Source organism: Daktulosphaira vitifoliae, unplaced genomic scaffold (assembly GCF_025091365.1).
Source record: "Daktulosphaira vitifoliae isolate Bord-2020 unplaced genomic scaffold, ASM2509136v1 Scaffold_3, whole genome shotgun sequence".
Classification (NCBI taxonomy): Eukaryota; Metazoa; Arthropoda; class Insecta; order Hemiptera; family Phylloxeridae; genus Daktulosphaira; species Daktulosphaira vitifoliae.
In genome coordinates, this window is record NW_026099574.1 from 16042961 (window position 1) to 16060254 (window position 17294).

The 17294-nt window shown below is 25.5% G+C and overlaps 1 protein-coding gene across 6 annotated transcripts in view; it reads left to right on the plus strand.

Moving 5' to 3' along the window:
* The first annotated feature begins 315 nt into the window (after window positions 1–315).
* The window catches only part of LOC126903158 (acyl-CoA Delta-9 desaturase-like), a 31696-nt gene continuing 14717 nt past the window's right edge, over window positions 316–17294 (plus strand). The window contains exons 1-5 of one of the 6 annotated variants that reach the window (XM_050681171.1): window positions 316–412; window positions 528–1017; window positions 3119–3455; window positions 14018–14203; window positions 16670–16831. In XM_050681171.1, coding sequence (XP_050537128.1) covers window positions 765–1017; window positions 3119–3455; window positions 14018–14203; window positions 16670–16787 — 894 coding nt within the window. In that variant the 5' untranslated portion in view covers window positions 316–412; window positions 528–764 and the 3' untranslated portion in view covers window positions 16788–16831. Of the gene's footprint in view, window positions 1018–3118; window positions 3456–4550; window positions 6644–14017; window positions 14204–14534; window positions 14718–14766; window positions 16863–17294 lie in introns of those variants that run through there. The other 5 variants (XR_007703434.1, XM_050681174.1, XR_007703433.1 and 2 more) reach the window with 5 other exon arrangements.

The following is a 17294-nucleotide window of genomic DNA, read 5'->3' on the forward strand; positions in this document are numbered from 1 at the left end:
TATTCAACTCTATCATTTATTTTTTAAAAATATCTAGTTTTCTTGTAATTATTATGCAAAAAATTAATTATTTTTATTTTTGATATTTCAAAAATAATCGAGTTAAAAAAATTTATTTATAAACGATTCATGATTGTTCAAGCTCAATACCGTACAGAGAATAACTGTATTCATTTAATCATTTAAAAAATGGTTCAACCATAATTCTCTTATTAGTAATAGCCATAACCAACTTTTTTTTTCTAGAATTTTTAACCAATCAAAAAATTCATTACGCTATTTGTAATTTAACATCTGTAGAGATATAATCCCTACTACTCCGCTACCACTACTTTAATATACCGCTTCATGTGTATTATCTAGCTCAGTCTATTAACTGGCAGTACAAAGAAATGATGATATAATTTATTAAGTATAAATCAAATAACATTAAAATACTTTACGAAATTTAATTAATATAGAATAAATAAATTTTTGAATTTCACTGAGAAGATACTTATAAAATATATTTTGAATTTTTTTTTCAGCATGAGATTTCATTACACAGAGACACTGTTATGATACATTGATCATTCATGATTATTAACATCACGAATTAATTTTTTTTTAGTTTGACAAAACACTTTTAAAATAAAAATATATACATACAATCTTGTCTGTTCATTCATAAACAATGATATAAAAAAATTATGCAGTTTTTGTATTTGTGGACTATATATATGTTTTTTGAAAATTCCAAATCATAATTGTTTATTGTAATATCAATGACGTCATCATCAACTCTTGTTAATATTTGGTCCAACATTCAAATTGAACAAGTAAAAAAACGAAATGGATTCACTCGAAAAATCGTTCATCCCCATGTTTTACAAAAATCTCAATTACATAACAACAATAACTACAAATGGAAAATAATTTGGCCAAATGTGATTGCGCTAATAATTTTACACTTGAGTGCATTTTATGGAATTCATTTAGTTTATGCTGGATATCTATATGGGAAAACAATATTATTTGGTAAGTGATTACTCATATTTATTAAATGACTAGTTTATGAAGTAATACATTATATAAATATACAATGTCTCATAAATATTAGTCATTCCAGAGTTTTCTGGAAAATTTTTGTAGTTAATATTTCAACAACTAAATTTAATTATTCAAGTATTATTTGTTCGAATAGTCGATATTGATTAATCATCTTCGAGTATGTTCTATTATATATATATATTTGAATTACCAAGAAAATACATCACTTTTCTAACATTTTAGTTAGTAGTTTTTGATCGATCAACAAAGAATAACTAGAAAAAAAATGTTGGGAGTGCTTAATTCATTTTTGCATGTAATAATATATATGCATATATAATTTTCTATATTTTTTTGGCCGAAGAGAACTTATTAATTTTCCTGTATTAGTTAAACTGATTGTCATGATTGTTATATCATTCTTTTCGATGTATTAAAATAGATTTTTAATTACTTGTGCTAAAGGTGGGAATGATATCCTTTTAAAATAATTAAAATATGATGCTAATATTCTCTAAAAAAGATAAAAATAATCTTCATATTATAAATACCAGTAATATAATATATTATTATAAATAATACCATATTTAAAATACCAGTGACATATATTAAAAATGTTATTTTATTAAAATACATTCTCTTAAACTCAAAATACACTAGTAATTTTATAATCATAAAAAAACTTAATGACATTCTAATTTATTTTCACTTCTACTTTTCAATGTATACAACTCTTTATATCTAGATATACATTTAAATAAAATAAACTAGCGATAATTGGTTAAACTTTTAAAATTATTTTGTATTAATGATTTTTTTTTAATTCTCATTGGGTAATCAATTATTACACAATAACAAAAAAAAATATATTATATATATTTTTTTTTATACAAAATTTTCTTTTATTATTGAATATGAAAAAAGAAAATACTATTTCAATAAAAACTTCAAAATTCGTTGGATTTCAAACCTTTATTTTTATGGAATATTTCCAATAAATACGCAAATGAATAAAATCCTGACGTTCAAATATAATATATTATAATATATTTTATTTTAATTATTTAACACCAAACAGTAATTTACAAGAGAAAGGAAAACAAGAATATATAGATTGTCTCAGACGTAACTGTCAACTCTTATTAACACAACTTTTGGTACGATTATGATTTTATTTAAGTTTTTATTTTAAATGATTATTACTTCCTAAACTACGTTCCTAACAAAATTATTATTATTTATCACTAATCAAAAATAAAAATATAATTTTTTTAAAATTTTAAAATAGCCATATTTTAGTCATTTTCATGCAAAAAATTGAATGAGTGTTAGCAATTTTTGGACAAGTACAGCTCGTAATGGTGTACATTTATAATACATATTTTACTTGCTCTGTATACTCACTCTATGTATTAAAATGTCACAAAGTGAATATCGGACCCATCAAATTTTTTATAAAAAAAAAAAAAACTAAAAATGTCTATTTTAAAATATAGAAAAAAATAAAAATTACTATTTTTTTACTTATGATAAATAATATAATATGTTTTAAACAATGTGTAAGGAAATAATAATATTAAAAAAAATTCTTAATAAGTTATAAGCGTTATGAGACAATTTGTATACAGATTAATAACAAAGTGATAAATTAAAACACCTTGAGCAAAATACAAAGACAAATTTAAAAGACTCAATAATTAAACCAGAAAGTAAATTTTACTGTTTAATAGAGAGAAAAAGTGATCATAAGCTTCAAGTTATTATGGACATTAAGCATTATATGTAAGGTATTATTAAAAGTGTATGGAGTACTGGGAGGAGGAACATAAAATAATGAGTTACTTATTGTGGTGTAAGTATTATATTATATATTATAATATATTATATTAACGGCCAATGATCGAGTTAGGTTAAAGTAATATTTATAAAGAATATATAGAAATATATAAAAGTTAACTCTATATTTTAGCTTAACTTCAGTTTAAGAAGAAATTTTGGCATAAAAAAATAAAAGAGACTAAATTGTATTTAATTGAATTTTTTTACCTAAATATTAACCTTTCAAAGTTAAAATTTGATTTTTTTTCAGGTTTCCTAGTTTGTTTCTGTGTTTATATAGGTGTAGCAATAGGTGCTCATAGACTTTGGTCTCTTCAATGTTTCAAGGCTTGTTTTTCTTTGCGAGTACTATTAGCAATTTTTCAAACGTTATCGTTCCAAAACTCAATATACAAATGGGTTCTCGACTATCGAGTGCATCATACATTTTTTAACACGAATGCAGATCCTTACAATTCAACACGTGGATTTTTCTTTTCGTATCTAGGCTGGTTTTTAATTCAGAGACATAAGGACGTATTCGAAAATGGTAGATCAATCAGTATGTACGATGTAGAAGCTGATCCTATTATTATGTGGCAAAAAAGGTAAGAATAATTCATTTCAAGTTTTAATAGGCTTAACACAAGTAATAAACAGTAAAAAAACTATCCGATTTTTTGTAAAATGTCAGTCATTTCAAATAATTTTTTTAAATAGTAAATAATATTTTCTATTATATTAATTATAATAAAATAAAAACAGATATTTCATTTAATTTTATTAACTAAAATAAATTTCAAAATTACATATTGAAAATTACAGTTATTTAGATTTATTTAATGAAAAATGGACACACTAAAATTGTATTGGTTGATAATCAATTTAATAGAGTTCGTTTTGAGGTATAAAAATCTAAAGTGACTCTTTGTATTTTTAAAAACACTTTGTATTCATAAATATAATATTATTTCATTACTATTGGAGACTGTGACACCATAATACATTTTATAAATAAAGTAATAATCAGCGTTGTTTGGTATTTGAATACAAGTATTCAAATACTTTTTGAAATATTTTAGCGGTGTTTTAATAATAATAATAATAGTTGTATATTACTGTGCGATTAAAATTATTGCTATAAATAATTTAAATTAACATTATATTAAAATATATTTATTATTGTTACTACTGATTAATGAACCAAGAATGTCATAGTAGTAGAATATGCTGAAGTTCTCCTGTAGATTTCTCTAAAGCTTTTTATTAATCTGACATTCATGACAAGTATTTATAAAAGGAGTAACATCTTCTTTAAAAAGATTTGGCCAATAATATTTATATGTATTTTTTAAATTCGATGAGAGCCTGATAATGTATTAATTTTACGATAATGTCTTTTTTATGATACCTTATGTTTTTTCCTCTTATTTGGGATAATTTTTTTCAAAGTTTGATCCTTTATCTGCCTACAGAGGTAGGATTTTAATTAGCAACTTTGTAAAAAAATTTTACATTTTCAACTAAAGTTTTGAAAATGTTCTAGAAATATTCCGAGCTTCAAACATATGTTAAAATAAAGCTTATGTTATATACTAAAAGTTAAAACCAAATTTTGTCTTGACGACTTATCTTCTAAACGGCCCTTGAAGTTATACAAAAAATATTATTTTGATGTAAAAAATTTTCATTTTTTGTGTTAGGCAAAGAGTGACAATCTCTGGCACCCCGTCTTCACATCTCCTATGTTGTTCGTGTGTGACCGCTTCGAACGTGTCTCCAAGGCGTCCCTTCTTTTTTGTCCGTTTATAACCATCACTTAAGAACGAAATGTATTTTATTTCTTTTATATTTTCAGCATAAAAATTGTACTTTATTTTTGGAGTTAATATACGGTTTTTACGCATACTCTATAAACTACGCTTAGTAGCTTGTCTTTTTGTTGTGCCAATGACACCTTTTTATTTTTTCCGCGACAGGACTTAAAAAAATTATATTGGTAAAATAAATAGTGTATTAATATTAGTACGAATCGGTTCACACTATTTTTACATTACGACGCCTTACCTGTCCTGGGGTTGTTAAATAAAAAATTAACATGGAGCACTCATATTCATAAAAAAAAAATTTCTTTAAATTTATTTCTTTGTTTACAACGGCCGTTCTTAATAAACATCAGAAATACTAACCTAAAACCAAAATCATCATTTATAAATTACTTATTAAATTAATTTAGACAAATGGTATACAATTATGGAGCAACGAAATGAAATATAATATTATTAAAATTTAAAAATTATAGATCATTGCTCTAAGAAAAATAATAACACTCCTTTTTAGATATCAATCTATAAATACATAAAGACCTCCATATAAAAACTGTAACTGTAGTAGCTGTTCAATTTTACAAGCACTTCTATACCACATTACAAAATAATCACAATATTCTTATTAATAATTTGTATAGTAGTGCAATACCAATCAATCCTAGACGGTGACTAAAAATACAGTGGTTGTCATGGCTAATTAATAAAATAATTAAATTTCTACAAATTTAATTCACTTGTATTTTTGTGTTATATTAATACATAATTATTGTTAAAACCCAGCACAGTGAAATATATTGAGTGTTCAGTAAGTAATGAAACGGATTTTTATTGTTCTCATTATTTGTAAAAATTGACCTGTTTCCTTACATACTGAACTCTCAATATAGTTGACATACGTAAATTTTTATCCCTTTTTGAACTTTATTTTTGTCGGATTTTTTGAAAAAGCATACAAATATAAAGTTTATTGTCTCTAGTATACTCTATTAAAATCTCATTTGGATCAGTGTTTTTCAAAAAAAATTACATCGGTTTAAAAAGAAAAAAATTTGTTTTGAAAATGTTACATTTTACGGTAGCGTAGTTTTGAGTTATATTTTTAAAACAAAATTCAAGTTCTATAATCCAAGTGCCTTTGCCAAATTCTTAACGCTTCATCTTACATATTAAACGAAATAATCATAAAGACCTCCACCTTCATACTGTTAAACAAACTGCTATCTCTCAATATAAACACATTCACAACAGTCTCCAATATCATTCAAACCCTCTTATTAAAAATCTGTCCTCTATCACAATTTCAGATAACCCTTCTTACCGCTTAAAAATATCCTCGTGCAGAGACCTTCTTCAACAATAAATATAAGTTAATATAATTATAATTCTTATTTAACCCAAAAATGTAATATAAACGTTGCAATTTAAGTTACTAGTGTCAGTAGTAGTTTCTCCATTGAAAGGACTCTACACAAGATATTCGTTGTTACATGTATATATTGTTAATCGTAAATAATTATTGTATATTTATTCAGATTGTATTTTTATTTTAAATAAAAAAATATGTATACATATATTTAAATTTCTAAAAACGTGGGGGTTTTCCAAATTTTTGTTGTTCCATGCTACATTAAAATCAGGTTAATTTGTTATATTGATTATTAAAATCAGTCCACTGAGAGCTGCGAATTTTCATGGATAAATAATATAGTTAAAAAAAAGCTAAAAAACACTCTTTTAAAGCACATCGAAGTAAAAAGTTCAAAATAATTTTTAAAATAAGCTTAAAACAATAATGAACGAAAAGTACTTGAATTACCAACCAGCATACCTTGAGATCCAATTAGTTTATAAACATATATAAAATTTCAATATAATTAAATACTTGATATCGTTGTTCATCGAGATTCAATATTTTATTGGTCACGAAATAGTCCTTCTAATGAGATATAATTATATAGTCAGTGTAGGTACGTTTAGGAACAAGATAACCAATTGATAGGATACCAGTGTGATAGCACGTTGCACTGGTATATAACTTGTATTGAAAAAAAATGAAATTGTAGAATCGCTAGTATTCCTAAAATAGTTACATTTTTTGAATTACGATGTAACTTTTATTATATATATATTTTATTAATCTTGTTTAGCATAAAAAAAAAAAAATTCTTGAAAAAAAAAATCAATTTTAATAAATTCTAAACGAGCTATCACCTTTTAAAGTTTATGGATTTAAAACGAATAACACAATAGTCGGGTAAATACAATAATATTTGTGTACCGATAAGAACTACTGGTGTATTGTACCCCAACAGGAAAATAAAGAAAAAAAAAACTAAAGAAACACGCTTTTAAAGCACATCCATCTAAAAAGTTAAAAATAATTTTTAAAATAAGTTAAAAATAATTATGAACAAAAAATAATAGTATTATTGTGATAAAAGCATCGATTGCTCAATATACGAAAAATATGGCACAAAGCACTCACGCTTTTATAACAATAATACTAGTATTTTTTGTTCATAATTATTTTAAACTTATTTTTAACTTTTTAGTTCGATGTGCTTTAAAAGCGTGTTTTTAGTTTTTTTAAACTACATTTATTTTTCACTTTTTAGTTTCATATTATGATAGTAGTTACTATCAATATCATGGTTGTAAAGGGTAACGGGAAATCAGGGTTCGATTCCGGAGAGGGAGCTGAGAAACGGCTATCACATCCAAGGAAAGCAGCAGGCGCGCAACGTGAAGATAGTGACGATACGGGAATCATCCTTTGTAATCGGAATGAATAAACTATATATCTCTTAATGAGAATAAAGCGTATTAATATATTAATTTTAATAGTAATTAATATATATATACATGTAAAGCGACTTAAGTACGTAAACGTATCATGCACGAGGTATAGCCGTGTTTTGTGGGCGGGCGTGGCGGGGGAAACATTATACACGAGGCATATACGGCGGCAGCGGCGTCGGCTGTAGGAATATATAAATGAATATTAACATATTCGTATACATAAATACTAATATATATATATATATGTATGTATTAATATAAGCGGCGGCGGTAGGATTATATAATCTTCGCATAATATCGCGGCACTTTCGCTGGCGTCGACGACGCTATGTCCGGCGTGATCCTCGAGCGTCAAAAGGTTAGCATCGTTGATGGCGACTTTGACAACGGGAAGAAGACTCACTTATCATTTGCGGCGGGTCGTCGTCGGCTGTGCGACACTTGTTGGACTTTGCGCCGTGGTGTATGTCACGCGGTGTTGGCCAGTCAAATACTCATAGTAGGGCGACGGCTGATTAAGGTGGCGCGAGTCGCGGGACATCGTGTTTAACGAAGCGACGCGGGGCCGTGTCATTCAAAATGAAAATTCGTTATATATATATATATAAATATAATTGATGACACGCACGCTTATACGAGTACGAAAACCAAAAATAAAATTATACAGGAAAACAGTGTTGGCGGTGATTGGTGAGCGGGTTGGGGTAAATGCGTTACGACAGTCTAGTCTCAAGGCCATAGACGACGTGATAGGCAACATAATAACACATGGCGCGTGGAGTTACAAACTTACAACAAACAACAAAAAATATACATTTGAAACTAATATAAGCGTGTTAAAAAAAAAAAAAAAAAAACACACCACACAAAACCAATATTTTTTCTACTTCGCATCGAATCCAAAACGCAATAAAAACACTTTTCATTAAAATAAACTATTTTAAAATTTAATAACTGTTTTTAGCTTCGATACGAAACTGAGAAGGAATTAATTTTGCCATGATGTGTTTTTTTTTTTTTTGTGTCTGTCACTACTTTTTTCCAGCTCTCACTGGACCGGTTTCTTTCAACAAGGCGTCAAAAAATCCCAAATTGTATCTAGTTGAACATTACCCATAAAAATTTAAAAATTTACTCTCGTTCCTCGTATATAGGGGAATCATCCAAAAAAATTACAAATTTAAAAATCACTAATTTTCGAAAATTTTTTTTCTTAAAACTGTTTTAACTTTTTCAAAAATGACCAAATCAATATAATATTTTTATCAGAAATAATATTTTTATACTTCTTTCATTCGACATATTTTTTTTAAATCAGACCATTTTTCTTAATACAGGGGGTTCAAAACATAGAAAAAAGAACTATTTCAACTTTATTTTTGAATGTGTTTGGGAAATAATGACACTTATACATATTATATATATATGTATATATATTAAATTAAAGCTTATGTAATATACTTTAATATGAAAAAGATAAATTTCAGACTTAAGTTTGTTTTCATGATGAAATCTAACATCATCAAATTAATAAAAAAAAAATATTTTTGTAAAAAAATTCTTTTTTATATTTTAAATTTTATAGTGCTATAACTTTTTAAAAAATATAAAAATACTATTTATATACCTCTTTCGTTCAACATACCTTTTTTTTGAATAAAACCATTTCCCTTCATACAGGGTGATAGAAATCTGGTAAGACACTCATTTTCTCAGAAAATATTGATAATTTTAAATTTTATTGCAGAGAAAAAATATCAAGCTCAAAAAACTCTACAATAATATGTAGTGAAACCATTATTTTTTTCGTCCCTTCAAGGACAAAAATCCTTATTTATAATTTTCTTAAATGTGAATCCTTACTTTTAACTTTATAATGTGATAGAAAAAAAAATTACAAACAATTTTGTTCTTATAATTTTTATTATCCGATTAACCGTTCGTCCGTTACAGCTTGTTAAAGTTGAGTGATTTTAGGCTAAATTTCTATTGTCATTTTATTGTATTAAATACAAAAGTCATTATTTTTATTTTCTGTTGCATAAACCAAATTTTATTGATTAAGTTATGACAGGTAAATTAGCTATAAAAATTTACTACGCACTAAATGAGTGATAACAATAATAGATTCAAATCGGGTTTTCGATGTATTATTAATAGCTCAGTCTATGGTTTTGTAAGACTATAGAATCTAACAAAAATACCGGTTGCACTGCCACCGATTTTATGAAACGTAATAGATGACAATATTTTTTCTGGAAATCAAAATCTTTAAACAATTATAAAACGTAAACGGTTGTTTGTATAAAAAAAATTATAAAAACAAAATTGTTTGTAATTTTTTTTTCTATCATATTATCAAATCAATAATAGTGGTTCCCATTAAAAAAAAATTATAAATAAATATTTTTTTCACTGAAGGGATAAAAATAAAATTTAACTTCATATTATTGTAGTTTTATAAACTTAATCATTTTTATTTTTACAAAAATTTTTAATTTTCAATAGTTTCTAAGAAAATAAGTGTCTTACCAGATTTCGATCATTTATATATTACAAATATATATGTTCATATATTACATTTATTAATCATAAAACTTGTAATCAGGATATAAATAAAGAAATAGAAGATCATGTAGTTTTTCGAATAATTCATCATTTTTTTTTCTAATTAAACACTATCTACAGATTTGCATAAAATCGTTTTTTATGATAGTGATTTTAATCACTGTCAGATATCATTATACTTGACCCAACTATGCCACGTCCCCACTGTGCTGGTTTTTTTATTTGAAGATTATTTAAAATACTTTTAAAAAGTATTTAGGTATTCACTTAAACACTTTATCATTGTTTTTTCATTTTTGTTTGATTTTTCATTGTTTGAAAATGTACTCTCATAAAATTAATTAAAAAACTAGTTGATATTGTGGGACACCTGGTAGGAGTGTAGTTCTTTCAGCTAAAATACTAGTTATGCAATTTGCTAAAAAAAAATACTAAAAGTTATGTAATTTATATTTTTTTGCTTTTTGCAATTTGAATTTTACTTATTGATTAGCTTAGTATTTTGAAAAATAAAAGTCAACGTAAAATATGTTGCAGTTTATTGTAATTAATTTAGTGAATATAATATATAGAATATCACATTTATTTTAATTTATTCTTTAGCGTACATTATAATTACAACATTTAATAATGATAATCACATCACGATAATACACTCTGTGTACATGACTGTATGTGAAACACATTTATACACTACAGTGTAGCCTTTACAACAAAATAAAAGGAAAAAAATAGTGGTTCAAATTGTTAGTATTAAACAAATTAAAATTATTAAATAATTAAATAAAAAAATTTGAACTATATATCAAATTGTTCAAAAAATAGTATAATATATAATAGTAAAAAAAAAATGAGTAATCAATATATTAAGAACATTCATGTGTAAAATATAAAATATTAACGTATGCACATTGCTTGTATATATATATAACAATGAATAAGTATATAAAATACATAAGGCGCAGCAGAGTGGTATCGTAAAAAATGGATACAGAAAGCAAGAAGGTGAACGAGAAATATATTATACACTATTCGCATATATATAGGAATAGATTCGTTACTCGTTTTGTATCACATTTTCTATGTTGGGTCCTTCCTCAAAATCATATATAACTCAACCTACCATTAAGAACTTCGTTCCTAAAACATTTCCTATCTATATAAGAGCTGAAACAAATTTTCATGTTAAACGTTTTAGTTTTAATTAAAAACAACGTTATACTTAAAGATGAAATTTTTTAATACTATTACGTTTCTAGTTTTGGTTTTAAATAATGATTAGCTTTGATTTCGGATTGATAAAAATAGTTATTTTTGATTTAAGCTCTTTTTAAATCAAAAACTGTAACAATTTAATTAAAATTTTTCATAAGCCTGGTTATATTATTAGTCACTGATAGAAACGCCCAAGTAAATAAAAATTTATTGTATATCGAGAACTTAATTTTTAGTAATAACTTGATTTTTAGAAATGAGGCATTAGTTAAATGAAATATACCCACTAATATAAATCACATAATTTTGAAATTGTTGATTTAAACCTTTTTTTATTTTATCGTAATTTAAGGTATAAGTAGAGGTCGAAATTTTATTCTTTTGGATATTTTGATAATGATAAAATAGTATGTTATTTAATTTCTTTATACTTATAAACTTACGAGTAAGTTTTGAATTTAAAAGATTATATATTAATAAAACAATATTTTAAACATATTTCACAAATTTTTTGAAATGTATAAGAATAATATTTTAATCTTTTCAAGAGAATAAAATCATTATATATTAGTTAATTTAGAGTTTAATAAGAGTATTAATCTGATTCTTATTTATAAGTGATATATAAAAATAATATTAACTTTTTTAACAAGTATAAAATTTTTAACATTTTCTGAATTTTTATAATATAAGAAATATCTTTTGAAGTTGTAATGGTATTTTTTACGTTGTATAGTTGGCACATGTATAGATGATATCTGACAGTTCTTAAAACTGCTATCATAAAAATGCTTTGATGAAAATCTGTAGATAGTGTTTAATTTTTAGAAGGAACTATTAAATTATTCCAAAAGAAACATCAACTCCTTTTTTTTAATTATGTCCTGATTATAAGTTTTACGAGTTATAAGTGTAATACTTAAATAAAAACTTATTATATTTATTCAATTTATATTGAATTATTTAGTATTGTAATTTGTATTGAGAAAATATAAAGTTGAAATTATAAATTAAGAAATTATAATGTTGTTGTATATTTTAATATTAGCCAATTGATTTCTTTTAAAATAATAATTATTTTTTGGCATTCAAATGAAATAAGTAATTTTTTCGTTTTTTTGTTTGAGGAGTTTATAAAAAACATTTATTTTCAATTTATGATCTTTGAGTTTAGTCAAGAGCCGATTTTTTATTAAACCATTGTTTTTGCGCTTAGTACGTTCAATTAGAGAACATTTGTCCGTCTTTGGACTTCTAAAACCGATATTAAACTTTGTCCAAAAGATTTTTCTAAAGAAATAACTTGTCACGTTGATACTACCATCTCTATTTTCCTCATAATAAACGTTTCACATTTTGTATAAATTTAAATTGGATTGCATGTAATCTTGAATTTCTCGACAAATTGTATGATAGAATTCTATTGGCCAACATATGATGAATCTATTTATTACTTTCCCTTCTTTCAGTGGTACTATTTCCACTCAAAGCATTCCTACGCAACACTCCTTGAATCCTATTTTTTTTATAGCAAAAATGGCATTAAAAAGGCTTTTTGACAGACCCGTATTTTCTTATCGTAATCAACATAAATAATTGTATGTAAATTAATTTTTTGCTCGTCTGAAATCGGTTCACTTCTTTAGCTTAATCTCTGTGCAATTGAGGATTAAGTTATCTTATGCAATTTTATTCTCGATTTTATAAAACATGTCTTGAACATCATTATCTTGGATTGAGCTGATTTTTTTGTGAATTCAACTTTTGGTGCCAATTTTGAAAAGTTAAGATGTTTTTATTCAGAATGAACTTGATAAGTTATAAGTAGTACCCAAGACTTAAAAAAAGACGCAAAAAACATTTTTTTTGAAATTGATTGATTAACCTGGTTTTGATACTAGGCGCCTCATAAATAAACGTTCTGATAATTGACCTATTGCGTGAAATCAGCTTCCAAAGTAAAAAAATATGCAATTTTTCTAAAAAAATGTTTTTATTTTTTAATTTTATTTATAAAAATAAATTTTAGTCACTTTAATTTTAAAACAGCCGATCGGTCAAGTGTCATAAAAAAAGAATAATTAAAAATAAAATATATAAACTACCAATATAAAAAAAAATACATAATTTAAGTGAATGACATTAGACTTCAATGATGGTGATAAGTAGTGAATTGCGTGAGAATGTGAGTGGTTCGTGTGGTGTTTAGATAATATATAAAATTGGTTTCGCGGTATATGGCAAGGGTTATGTACAGACGTAAATGGGCTTAGAACATAAGTAGGAACCACGAGGGTGGTGTATAACTTACATGTCATGGTATCATATATCAGAGTGTATGTACATTGGCGGACAACACTGAATGGTAAAAAGCGAACCCAAGATGAACGTTCTTCAGTGATGGCCAGAGTCCAGTCACTGAAAACGAACAAGAGCACGGGAGCTTTGGGAGATTGAGCACAAGGGTGCAATAGAACAAATAACAAATATTATGGTACACAATAGTCGAACAATTAAACAGCCAAGAGAAGGCGCTTGCTGTAAAGGGTGACACATAGACATATTCATTCACTGACGTATAACGGTAAACACGACGCAAAGGCCTACGATTTGCCATACTGGTTGGGAAGGGGTAGATAAGCAAAGACGCTAGAGATTAGACGTCACATGATGCGATGTACTCAACAGTATTTGTGACAACTGGTCCACGAGGTCTTTGTTAAAAGCTCTAATATATAGTTATTGATAATTTTTTTTAGGAATTACCGATGGTTAGGACCATTAGTAGGAATTTTATTACCAACCTTTATTCCACATTTGTTTTGGGAAGAGCAACTTTGGTATTCTTTTATGTTCGTCGGTTTAACACGTTTAGTGTTAACGATACATGTTACATGTCTTTTTAACAGCGCCGCAAATATTTGGAGAATTCAAACTAATAACAAGTGAGTATAATTTATTGTATTTAAAAAAAAATAATTTTTACCGAATACAACTATTTTTATGTAAAAATAATTGTTTTTATTTCGATGTAATAAGAGAAAAATTATTTTATTTGGCCATTTTAATTGAAGTTAATTAAGTAATTAATTGAAATAAGATTAGTTGAAAAATATTTGCTACCAATTAATTTAGTAGTAGATTTTAAATATATCTTTTTTAATGTAGAAGGAAATTTATCTAGATAATCTTTATATAATACATAAATAATAATACAATAATATGTAGTTTTTATACATATATAAAATTAAAATAATTTTTTTTCTTTTCCTTTAGGGATAAAAAACTGAACTTTAATTACCTTAAAATGAAACCCATATTTCTGGTTTGATTGCAAGATAAATTTTATACAATTTATTTTCATTCGATATATCCATTTCATTTTAAAATTATTCTATGATTCCGATTTAAAATAGAAATTCATTATTAATTTGGTTTTCATAATACCGGAGGTAGCAGGTAGTATTTGTTTTAATAAGCTATAAATTATTTTTGGTATTAATTCTAGCTATCGTAAATGACACATATGATAACAATAAAAACTTTATATGATTGTAAGAAGAAGTGAAGACTACTGCATGCTAAATTTTAACAAGCCATAATAGAAGAATGTTTTATTGAATAAAAATTATTACAAGAACAAAATTATTTGAAATTTTTTTTTCTATCATATTATTTAATTAAAAATAAGGATTTTTATTAAATAAAATTAAGGAAAAATATTTTAACCCTGATGGACAAAAAAAATGTATTAATTTAATATTCTAGAGTTTCTTTAAATAACTAATTTTTTCTTTATACTAATTTTTAATTTTCAATAGATTTCATAAAAATGAGCGCCTAATCCTTAATTGATCACCCTGTAATTTAGTTTAATATATAGTATACTACTTTTATTTTTTCGTTAAATAATAATTGTTTCATAAAAATATATAATTTAAATTTAAATAATTTTATGAACCATAATAAATATCGAATATATTGCAAAAAAAATTATTTCTGTGGAAATATTTTAGGATAACTTTACTTTAGGGTAAAAGAGACTTATAGGAGTGTGGAAATTATAGAGGCATAAAGCTTATAAGTCATAATATGAAGATTTAAAAAAAGGTAATAAATAATTGAGAATAGTGTAGGGAAAACAAGAAAAATCTGTGTATGATATTCATAGATTTGGTGAAAAAGTATGATAAAGTACCAAGAGAACCTTTAAAGTGGGCATTAATGAAAAAAAGAGTCCCAAAAAGGTACATTAATATAGAGGATATGTATGATGACACTTGTACGAGGGTAAAAAGTGTGGGAGGAGTAACAGAAGATTGTAAGATAAGAGTAGGAGTGGACCAAGGTTCTGTTTTAAGCCCTTACTTATTTTCTGTAGTGATGGATGAAATTACTAGAGAAGAATAAGGAAAGGTGCTGTGGTACATATTCGCTAATGATATAGTGTTACTAAGAGAAAATAGGGACGAAATTAGTCAAAGGCTAAAGATGTGGAAAACAGCTCTTGAATAAGATGACTACAGAAGATAGGATAAGGAACAAACATATTAGAGGTAGTTTATGTGTAGCGTCAATCATGCTATGAGGAGAGAGGAATCGGAAGCTGTAAGAACAGTTATAAAAATGAATATTGAAGGAAGAAGAGGTAGAGGAAGACCAAAAAAGAGATAGAGGGGTGTTATTGAATGCGTAGATGATGTGGGAGATCGTATCCAGTGTAAGTTTGGGTAATAAGGGTTGCCAACCCCAAATAGTTGAGATTAAAGCTAGGAAAAAGATGATTGGAAAAATTTTTTTATGAATATATTTTAGGGATAACTTTTGAAAGTTAAATGGGAACCTATTGTTATTTTTTTCTTATTAAATAAAAACGATCTAAATATAATTTTAATTGATCGATATCCAGTTTTGTATTATTACTTTTTTAGGTAATAATATTAACTCTTCTTATTTTTTTTCCCTCGCCTTAATCCCAACTTCTTGGGATTTTTAATATTAAATTATAATATTTAGTTATAGATGAGAGGGACGTAGAATATTCTTATCAGTGTGTTATGGTAAAAATATGACGTCGCTAAACACTACCTCACTCCTACTTTTTTCTAAATCATTTAATGATTTAATAATATATCAATAAACAATATTACAAAACAGATAATCGACCAATGGAATTTTTATTCAGACCATTCTCTAATTAATAGTAAGAATATAATAATTGGTTTCTATTTAACTTTATATTTATATGGTTCAAAAATAAATAAAATTTAAATCTGTACTTTTTAATATAAAAATTGGGGAAGTATTATTAATAAATTACACTGTATACTTTACCTTTAATGTATTCATTATCAAAGTATTTATTCAATAAGGATCTAAAAACCACTTAATCGCTAATAATTTGTTTTTAGAATAATAACACCAACAGATGATTCGGAAATGAACTTGATTGCTTACAAAGAGCTTTATCATAACAACCATAAAATATTTGCGTGCGACAGTAAGACCTCGAACTCAGTAACCATTTAATTTCAATTTGACATACATTGCAATATGTGATCAAATTGGACTGGGTAATTATTTGAAAAATGTTTATACGACTTGGTGAGTTAATATTTACAAAGAATGTGTAAACACAAAAATGACGAAGACAGAGTTGTGTTATCAAAATGGAATGATAAAGATATTATGAAAAACATCATATGTATAGAATTCCATAATAATTGCTGAAATAAATAAGGAAGAATAATAAATAGTATTTCTATCAAAAAAATTTTAAAATAAAGTCCTAGCTATTTGTCAAAAAAAAAAAAAAAAAAAATGGGATTTTCAATAACTAAAAACGGTAATATTACAAAGTTTAAAATCGTTTGTACAATTATTTTTTAAAATTCCGTAATAGAAGAGGGCTGGTGAGAGTTGTTGAAAAATTAACATCTAACTTCATAGAATTTCAATATTAAATATTTTTACAAGTAGAAGGTAATTGAATTGCTTACAATAATAAATACAAAAGAATATTACAATTTGTTTATA